Source organism: Mus pahari, chromosome 5, assembly GCF_900095145.1.
Source record: "Mus pahari chromosome 5, PAHARI_EIJ_v1.1, whole genome shotgun sequence".
Classification (NCBI taxonomy): domain Eukaryota; kingdom Metazoa; phylum Chordata; class Mammalia; order Rodentia; family Muridae; genus Mus; species Mus pahari.
The window spans coordinates 149436997-149448124 of NC_034594.1; the positions used below are offsets into that span (position 1 = coordinate 149436997).

An 11128-nucleotide genomic window follows, 5' to 3' on the forward strand; every position below is an offset into this window, starting at 1 on the left:
GAGACAGAGACAGAGACAGAGACAGAGACAGAGAGACAGAGAGAGACAGAGAGAGACAGAGAGAGACAGAGAGAGACAGGCAGGCAGGCAGGCAGGCAGACAGGCAGACAGACAGACAGACAGACAGACAGACAGAGAGAAGAAAACACATACACACCCTCCTATTCTGTGGCATTTTGTTATGGTAACCCTAGTATAGTAGTACTATATGATGTTTTAAATTTTTTGCCTTTATAAATGGATAGAACTAGAAAATATCCTGAGTGAGGTAGGTAGGTATATATTCACTGGTATGTGGATATTAGCCAAAAAGTCCAGAATACCCATGATACAATTCACAGACCATATGAAGCATGACAGGAAGGAAGGCCCAAGTGTGATGATTCCATCCCACTTAGAAGGGAGAACAGAGGGATGGAGGAACCTGGCTGGGAGAGGAGAGGGGTAAGAAAAGGGGGACAAGGGAACAGACCTGGATGGCCAGGAGAATGAATGGAAACATGCAGCTGAGTGTGTGTGGGGTGGGGGTGGGGGTGGGGGAAAGGGTGCTCTGGAAGGTCCCAGATACTAGGGATGTGCAAGCCTCCCAGGACCTAATGGGGATGACCTTGGCCGAAATGCCCAACAGTGGGAAGATGGAACCTGGAGAGACCATAAGCCCCATTTGAGGCATGGGGCCACCCACCCATGTTCAAAATTCTTGACCCAGAACTGTTCCTGTCTAAAGGAAATGCAGGGACAAGAACAAAGCGGATAGAAGGAAGGGTCATCCAGGGACCAGCTCCACTTGTGATTCGTCACTATTACTGTTGTGCTTGCAGACAGGAGCCTGGCATGGCTGTCCTCTGAGAGGATCTACCAGCAGCTGGCTGAGACAGATGCAGATACTTACAGTCAACCACTGGACTGAGGTCGGAACCCCTAAGGAAGAATTAGGGGAAGGACTGAAAGAGCTGACATTGATTGCAACCCCATATCCTATCAACTTGAACAACAGTATCAACTAACCCAGACCCCTGAGTTCCCAGAGGCTAGGCTACCAACTGAAGAGCATACATGGGCTGGTCTGTGGGCTCACTCCAGATGTAGTGGAAGATTGCCTTGTCTGGCCTTAGTGGGAAAGGATGTGCTTTATCCTGTAGAAACTTGATGCCCCAGGGAAGGGGGTCAGGTAAAGAACTCTTGGAGGGGAGACCAGGAAGGGTGGAAACATTCAGAATATAAATAAATAATTAATAAAAAAGTAAGAAGGGGGGAGAATCTATTTGAGGTGGTACTGGGAGGAGGGGGGCTGATATTGGTATGTAAAGTGAGTAAATTTTTAAAAAATAAAAAACTGCCTTTAGCCAATATTATCACACCATCTTTATTTTTCTCTAGACACCTCTTTTAAGGCATTCCTGTATCAGGTGTAACAGTATAGCCCACCCCCTTTAAAAACTGGCATGTCCTAGCAAATCAGGAACACTTAACTATACACTTGTTAGCCTTTGTGTGCTAACTCAATAAATAGCAACTGTGCTATTAAGTGTAAACTTGATATGTTTTCCTAACAAATACATTACACTTCAAACAGAACTTTCTTTGAAAGTAATTCTGATTTTAGAAAATGTTCTAAATGATGCAAACAGTCAATCAACATTCTGGGCTACTACAGTATAACGAGAATGTCCACAGAAGTCATATGGTAAACTTGATTTCAGAAAGGTGATGACTTTTAGGAGATGGGCCTAGCTTTGTCTGAGATCACTGAAGACTGTGATCTTGAAGGTGACCATGAAACTAAGGTTCCTTCCTTTTATTTCTCCTTTGCTGCTATAAGTGAACAGCTTGTTCGACCATGAGCTTCCTACCAGGCTGTGCCATCTGTCGCACCACAAGCCCAACAGGAATGGAATCAGCCAGTCATATGTAAAAACTTCTAAAATGGTGTGTCAAATAATCCTGTCCTCTTTCTGTATGGATTATCTTGATTATTTTGCTATTGTGATAGTGAACTAGCTTGTTCAAGACATTAATTTCAGTTGATCGAAAAGGCATGTTTAAAATTAAGTCTACTTGTGTAAAAATAACATTACTTAGTAGGAAAAATTACAATTCCTTATATTCCTTCCACATTGCCCTTTCATCAAATCATATACTAATATTCACTATCTTTCTAAAGAGATATATTTGTTTATTTACAGTATAAGTACAGGAATACAGAAAGATGGTTTTCTTAAATTCCCAAGAGTAAATCACAACCCATAGTTCTATTGCAGCTGGGAATGCAACATGAATGTAGTACTAAGATCTCTGAAATGAGCCTCCCCAGTCTTCCCTTAGCAGCCGGATCACTTATGACTTGCACATTTAGGTTTTTGTTTGTCCGTTTGTTTTGTTTTCTATTTTAAAGTTGAGATGTTTAAGGAACAGAGCACTCGCTGGCTCTTCCTGTGACAGGCTGTGATTACAGTGTCCTAGCTGCCTTATGACCTGTGCCAATCCCAACTATTACGTGTTAGTACAGAAGAATCAAAACACCAGGACATAGACATTTGCAAAAGGAGGTTTAGTACCCTTAGGTTTCAGTAATTTGGTACTATATATTTATCTCTTTAAATCAACAGGATATAGTAGTTACTCTTATGTGGAATTCTGGTTTATTTTATCCCAGTTTTTCATTTTAAAAACTCACTTTATATTTTGGGTATATATATGTATATGTGTATATACATATACATATATATATATATACACACACACAAGTATATATATGTATACATACATATACATACTGGAAATAGCAGGAATATGTAAAATGTATACATAAAATGAATCCAACTATGTCATATACTGTTTAACTATGTTATATGTAAAGTTCTATATGTAAATTGTATCAATGCTTTCGATGCATTCTTGACATAGAACTAGAAATTTGAAATGAGTGTATTTTTTTCTGTAACCATATAATTTAATTGGCGTTTACATATCTGACTTCAATCCTATGCAAAACATATAAAAGGAATCAAGGTCTATACCATATTTATACGGCATGAATATTTATATGCCAGAAACTAGAACCCCCAAAGTAGGCACTGCACACAAGTTAAAATTAAGAAAGAAGAAAACAAAAAATTACAGCAGAAATCAATGATCTATAAAACAGACAACCCAGAAAGTAAAAGCAAAGCTCAATCTTTTACATCATGAAACAGGATAGTTTTACGTGTGTTAAATAAATGCACGACTATTGGTGTTTTTTTGTATTTTAAGTATTTCTTGCCATAGATGCTATAATTTAATGCAAAGTATGTTTTCACTAAATTTGTACTCCTGACATTTCTGTCTGACACAAGTCACTTGTCACATCTACTGAGAGCCACAGCAAGACTTCCTTTGGTACTTGGTCACTAAATGCTTCTATTCACTATGATTTTTTCCCCAGATTTTGTTTTAGGTGAGTTTCTTATAAGAATGAATAAATATATATGTGCATTTCTTAAAGCTTAAGCTATATCTTATGAAATAACCAATGTTAATTTTAATAACTGTCTGGTCTTTTATATCCTATGTAAAATGCCTCATGATCAAAAGGCGGCAGCAACTGTGATGTTAGCCATCAGAATGTCTAGCACACATTTGGAATACATCTTTCTTTGAATAACATTTTAAAATAAGTCATCATTTGAGTGTGATAAGAAAAACACCAACTTGACAATACCTAGAGACCTGTCTTTAGCTTACCTGAGACCAATCACAGCCATTAACATTGGACAACTGCTATCAATCCCTCAGCCCTCCAAGTGAAATTCTAACGGGGTGGCAGACTGTCCCTGCCTGACTCAGAAGGGAGAGCTGCACTATAACATTGGTATGACATCACCAGTTAGGTAGATGTGGCAATTATGTGTTCTCCAATCAAACTCCACTCCTGACCATGTATGTTCCCAATGTTTAGAACCACTTATCTATATTCTTATACTACACTCCAAACTTGAATTTCCCACCGAAGTTATCATCCTTGCTTCCTGGAGAGGAAACTGTCCTCCAGTTCTAGCCTCTGACTCCAGACATTTGCATTCTTTCTGGCTCTAACTCAAATGTTGGTTCCTTAGACAATTTCTTTTTGAATTAAAATCAAAATAAGTCCTCTATTGTCTTTCTCTTTGTATTTTTAGCCTAAAACCAGTACCTATTTCTTTAGGTTATCTATAGATAGATAGATAGATAGATAGATAGATAGATAGATAGATAGATAGATAGATAGATAGATAGACAGATAGATAGATAGATAGATAGACAGATTCCCTCCCTCCCTTCCTCTACACTCCCTTTTGCTTCCTTGGTGCCTTCATTCTGTTCTATGAGACCCCTGAAAGTTAGCATAGATCACTGAAGCTGACTTGTAACTGGATTCTTTTCTAGACTCTTCTCCCTACTGCTCTACCAAGAACACTTAGGAAGGTCTTCACACTATTGCCTTCCACCAAACCCAGAAGCAACCCTGTTCAGAGTTGAGAGCATGCACCACATTAGCAGGCACCTCACCGCTGTTGGCACCCAGTCTCTGCCTCTCAGGTCAGGCGTGCCGAGTTTTACTGCCTTTTCCTTTTACCTAGTCCCTTTCTTAAACACCATTATTTCCACGATTTTCAGTATTATATTTCCTTAAATCTTCCTATGAACGTTTTCAAAGCAAGAAAGGACAGTGCCTGAAGTGTAGTGCCAAAGTCAGCCTTAGAGTGTTGACTAAAGAAAACCGCACAGGAGACACACTGCCTGGTCGATACATGGATCTAAAGGAAATGAATTGAGAGCCTTTGTAACCACTTTGAGACAGTATTATTGAGAGTTCAGTGCTGCAGCCCTGTGGTGAAGAGCTAACCCAGCAAGCATGCAGCCTGAGTTTAATCCCTAGAGCTAAAAAGATCAGAACAGTTATCTATAAGCAAAAAGTATACTTACCATATACTGCAATATTTATTGTATGAAAGAAAAAACTCTTACAAAATGGCAGCACAGAAATGGCAGAGGGAGGAAAAGTCTGCTGCTCTGTGTGACATAACTCCAGCTGCGAGCAGACCAGGAGAGAGCCAGACACTGCAGTCTACACATGACTTCCAAGAGAACAACAGGCACAGCTAGTAAGATTATAACAGAGAAAAATGGAACCAGAAATACTGAACAAATCACAAAAGAGGTGTACAAAGAGAAAGGCAAAAAAAGCAATCTAAACTCAGACAGATAGCTATACATCACATTTCATTAAGTCTCATGTTATCCAGTGAATAAGAAAAAAAGAATATGTTAAAACAGGATCTACTTATTTATAATTTGAATAAAAATGACAAGAAAAGACATATTACACACACACACACCCATATACACCCATACACACACATACATACAGTGTATACTTAATAAAAGAAAATCAATAAATAACCTAAGGGCTAAGGGGTAAATTACCCAAGATAAAACAATCTTAAATTCAAGTGTACATACAGCCAACAGCTCAAAATACAGAGTGTGGGGGCTCGACTGCAGCGAGCTGCAGAGCACTGGCCTTGCATGGATAAAGTACTGAGCTTGAGGAGGACCACTGAAAAAAAATGAAAAAGTAAACAAAACCAAAAAAGAAATGCAAAATTAAAAAGATGTTTACAATCGTGGCTGAAGATTTCAACAACTGCTTGTCAGTAACTGATAGTACCAGTACACAGAAGGATGCTGACGACATGAACCACACCATCTGCCATCTTCACAGAACATGTGTCCCATATCCATAGATGCATCTTGGTAAAAACATGTTATAGAGGAAAAGCAGAATCTGTGTTTTCTTCTTCTCCTCCTCCCTCTGTCCCTGATAATTTAAACTTTTCATTTTATAAAAAAACTTTATTATTAAAAAAATTACACAATAGAAATTAACCAAATGCAAAGAAAGCTCAATAAACTTTTAAATTCAGAACAGCCATTTGGTTCTTCCTCAGCCCCTATTATTTAGTTGTTCTTTTTCTCTCTTCCCCACATTATATAAATAAAATATTTAAAATATTTTTAAATTAAAATGCATTTTAAAACCAAAGAAACAGACTGGACAGTCCCTAGTATAGTGGTTCTCAACCTTACAAATGCTGCGATCCTTTTATGTATTTTCTGTTATAGTGGTGACCTCAACCATACAATTATTTCATTGCTACTTCGTAACTGAAATTTTGCTATTGTTCTGAATTGTAATGTGTATATCTGTGTTTCCCAAAGGTTGTACGTGACCTCTGTGAAAGGGTCATTCAACCCCCAAGGGGGTGGCACCCCATGGTAAGAATCACTGCTCTAGAGAAAGCTCAGGACTGAGCTGAGTGGTGAGTTGGTGAGAACAGCAACAACCATACTGTCTCACAATAATAATTATCATTTCAACTTAAAGAAACTCGGGGGAGAGCGGGAAAGTAAACTCAAAACAGCTGAATGATGAATGATCAAACGAGGCTAGTAACACAGCATGGTGGCCGAGCACAGAAGGCCCGCCCGCCCACCACCAATACAGACAGACAGACACACATGTGCAGTAAACAAATAAGATCATAAACCCAGAAACAGAGATTAATCAATAAAAGCCAAATTAATTTAATCCTTTAAAAACCTGAAGCTGTTCTTAGAGAGGACTCAAGTTTGGTTCCCAGGCTCCAGAAGCCATATGGCATATAGCATTATAACCTCTGTAGACACCACACACACACACACACACACACACACACACACACACACACACACACACTACATACACATGCAAGCAATAAATCCATAGCAAAAAATAAATGATTCTTAAAAAATTAAAATACACAAATAAAGTAAAATACCTGTAAACAAGTCCCCAGGAGGCTGAGGGGGAGGATTTTGCTTCTGAGGCAGGAGAGCATGCATAGGAAGACCCTGTCTTAAACAGGAGGAAAGGGTGTGTCGACAAAGTCATACTAGAAAACACCCTTCCAGAAAAGTCTCCCAAGCTTAAGGGTCCTAAGATTATCAGTCATCTATGACTCATGTGGCTTGACCCTTTCTACAAAAGGGGGCAAGATAAAGAGTCCAGAATAGAGGACCAGCTCTTCTAACTTTGTTTCTGTGTTCCTCTACAATTAGTTAATTTTCTATTTTTTCTTTTATAGAGAATGGTTTAGATGTGGTTTAAAGATACTAAATATGTCGTCTCTATTTTACGACAAAAATTTAGAAAAAGAGTGAGGCGGATCTTTGTGATTTCAAGGCCAGTCTGATTATCACAGTCAGTTCTAGGTTACCCAGGGATACACAGTGAGACCCTGTCTAAAAAGAAATTAATTAGAAAACAGGCATTAATTAAGGACTAATTTATGAAATAATAAACACACAAAGTTTATTGGTAAGTAACAAAATGCCAACCCAATTTAATTTTTTATTACATTTACTTATTTGAGTGTGTGCAGAAGGATCTGCATGTGGCACAGCTCATATGTGAAGGTCAGAGGACAACTTTCAGAAGTAGGTCATCCCCTTTCCCCATGTACATCATGGGAATGGAATGAGGCTCCCAGGCTTGGGGACAAGTGCCTTTTACTCACTGAGCCATCTCACTAGTCAAAGTTACACATTTTAAAAATATAAAGACCCTGCAAATTTTCCAATTTCACAGTTTAGTTCATGATTAATATTTCCAAAACTCCAGACTTTTTACTAACTTTGTTAAAATTGCTACTGTTATTAGAAGATCTGAGAGTTAGTGCTTTACTTATTTGTGCTATATGAACCCAGAAACAACATCGATGGGTGCTGTGGTTAGGTCGTTACCGACTATGTAAGGCTGTTTGAAAATACCAGCTCTCTACCAGAAAAGCAGGACACTTATAGAAGGTATGAGTCCATGGTCATTCTACTGTTCATAGAAACTGACATTTTGTGATCGTATATCTTATAACAAGCTTTATACTTATGAAATAGTTTCTGTACAGAAGTTTCATAAAGTTCCACTTTGGCTGCCTCTTCTCCTTGTCCAATTTCTATCCTCAAAGCTGGATGCCTGGTTATCTTAACTGTAGGATCATCTTTACTCTGCCCAGGAAACAGGCAAAGCATCTCTTCGTGGACATACTGCTTGGTTTCTAGAGCTTTCTTCAGTATTGCCAACAGCCATTTCATGTGACTATCTAAACACTAAGGAAAGCCATGCTCTCCTTTTGTAGGTTAGAAGTGCAACAATACATCCTTACCATTGTCTTTTAAAGGAATGTTTCCTTTCTTCTTTCTAGTTCCATTTATTTTTATTCACTTCGTATGTGTGGTGCAAGGGATGGAAAGCAGGTACCCACACATGCCAAGCAAGAGCCCTGCCACTGAACCACACAACCTGCCCTTTTGTTCTTACTAAAGAATACTTCATGGACAGGGTATGTTCAAGGGATATTAAGTTGCACTGTATAGTAATTTATGTCAAAGAGAGTCCCTGACCATGCACTACTTCCAGTTCTTTTGTGGTGGAAAGTTGTGATAAAGGCAGGGCAGAGCTTACAGAAGCCTTCTTAGGCACACATGCATCTCATGAGGAACACCACTAGTGATATAAAGTGGATGCAATTATCGATTACACCATTTCAGAATGCCCCTGAGTCTCACAGAGGCTGGGAAGGACCTAGCATACACCACAGTGCTTTCACACCTGAGAAACTATATGTGAGGTGGGTGGAAGGGGAGCTTTGAACAAATTATTTAAATGGACAATTATTTTATTGCTTAGTTACAGGACTGGGGAGAAAAATCATATTTCCCACTGGCAACAACATTATATAAAAATGAAATACCAGTCATCTCCCATATCATTTGTACTGTGATACTCCAAAGGGGCTCAAAGAGAAAATTATTTGGCACAAAACAAATGATGTTTCAGATAAAAATAAGGACACATAAAATGGNTAGATTAGACAAAATAATTAGATAAAATTTCTAAGTAAATTACTGTATTTCATCAACTTTTCACATTAAAATTTTATAGAAAGGGCAGGAGAGCTCTCATTATGCAAAGTACAGGGCTCATAAACATCAGAATGTGAGTTCAGATTTCCAGTACCGACGTAAAAAGCTCCATGTGGTAGCACACAGTGATTCCTCACAGCTAAGGGGGAGATAAGTAGATCCCTGGAGCTCTCTGCCCACATCAGCCTGATCTGAGAGCTCCAGGTCCAGGAACAGAGATGGTAGTATATATACATCTGACTTCAATTCCGCGCCCCCCACCCCCACCCCCACCTATACATTCACACATAAAAAATTATGCAAGCATTTAAAAAATCTCAATCAGTATTTGTATGAAGAATGTCCAAAGGCAAAGCAGAGTTCAAAACTGGAAAAGGCAGGCTTATGCAGTATATCTGGAGTCCAGTGCTGTGACCCACATTGGAGAACCATTATGCCTGAAGGTGGTCCAAGAACGCACAGCAAACTCCAGAAACAGGCTGAACTAAGTGTAACATAGTCTAAAAAAATGAACAAAAGCCCACAAGAAAAACGCACTGTACAATAAAAGTGAGGAAACATAATTGGTAGCAATCATTCTATGGAAAATAATATTTTACAAGTAATAGAGATAATTTAAATAAAATCATAGATTTGTTTGTTAAATAACAAAACTTTTTTCTTTAAATTTTTTTTAACATAACTTCAATTCCAAAGCAAAACAAAAAAATATGGTTGTATCATTCAAGTTTACTGAGGCAAATTTTTGAGGTGTAGAGAACCTTAGAGACATCTTACCTTTTTGTCATATACATCTTGCCAGTTTACTCCAGAAAAAAAACTATGCCTCATGATTTCTTTTGCATCATCCGGCCCTCCACCAAGGCTGTAAGAATAAGAAAAAAATTAAACAAGTATAAAACATTTATATAAGTTAAACAAAAAGAAGTTTCCTGTAGATAAAATTTAGTGTGTTTAAATAATTTTTGAAATGCATAGCCATAAAAATAAAAATTAAATTATGCTACTAAGTAATACTACCCCTAGATGAAGGTAAAAGGCAAAGGCTTTGGAAAGAAGCCTGAAGAGGCAAGGGACTTTGGCCCTTTGAGAGAGGGACTGGGTAACCACCAGGTGACCAGCACTAACTGTGCGGTAGAGACACTGCACCCCTTTGTGGGTTACGAGATTTAATACATGGCAGCAACACATATAAGCAAGGGTGCTTCTACCACTGCTCCTTTTTTAGTGAGTCAAAATGTTCTTTTGTTAATGTCAACTCTGAAGTAAATAAATGGTTAGAAAATGATCTGTGAGTCTAGTGTAGTTATTCACAACCCTGGGGAGGTCGAGGCAGGCACATCTCTGAGTTTGAGGGCAGCCTGGTCTACACAGTAAGTTCAAAGACAAGCTGTTCTACAAAGTGAGTTCCAGAACAGCCAAGGCTACAGAAAAAGACCAAGACCATGAGTGTCCCAAAAAGAAAAACAATAAAACTATCCTGGACGTCACCATCCCATATAAAATCTCACAGGTTGTATTTGTATTTCAAAAGAATGATAAAGAAACAATATTATTATGAAATATGCTCATAGTTCAATTTACTATACAATTCAGAATATAAAACTAAAAGTTAAAATTACACCTAAGTTAAAAGTTATTTTTATTTAAACAATGTTACTTGATAAGAAAATACAAGTGTTTTCTGACTTCTATGGTTCAGTTTAGTATATATTTATTTAAAAGAATATACATATGAAAAATAAGAATGGAAGGCATTCCAGGACAGCCAGGGCTATACAGAAAAACCCTGTCTTGGGGGGTTGGGGGGGATGGAAGGAGGGTAACAAAGAAGTAAAGAAAAAAATGAAGGAACACACAGAAATGGGATCTAACACAGAGTGTGGCATGTTTGTTTTGTTTTGTTTCTGTTAAGGCAGAGAAGGAAGTGACCTGAGAAACAGCAACCATGAGCACTGACTGCTGAGAGACTGCACAGTGGACACCACCTTACCTACCTCTCTGCCTTTACAATGCCAGAGAAACCAAAAGCTCTTCAAATGAGTTAACTTTCCCCCACATCTCCTTCCTTCCTTCCTTCCTTCCTTCCTTCCTTCCTTCCTTCCTTCCTTCCTTCCTTCCTTCCTTCCTTCCTTCCTTCCTC

General features: G+C 38.4%; 1 protein-coding gene across 9 annotated transcripts in view; it reads right to left on the minus strand.

Moving 5' to 3' along the window:
- The window catches only part of Akt3 (AKT serine/threonine kinase 3), a 250033-nt gene that overhangs the window by 12497 nt on the left and 226408 nt on the right, over positions 1-11128 (minus strand). For all 9 annotated transcript variants that reach the window (XR_003843865.1, XM_029538449.1, XM_021198899.2 and 6 more), the window contains one exon: positions 9763-9850. Coding sequence is in view for 8 of the 9 variants with exons in the window: in XM_029538449.1 (XP_029394309.1) it covers positions 9763-9850 (88 nt within the window). In the remaining variant the exon portion in view is untranslated. The remainder of the gene's footprint in view (positions 1-9762; positions 9851-11128) is intronic.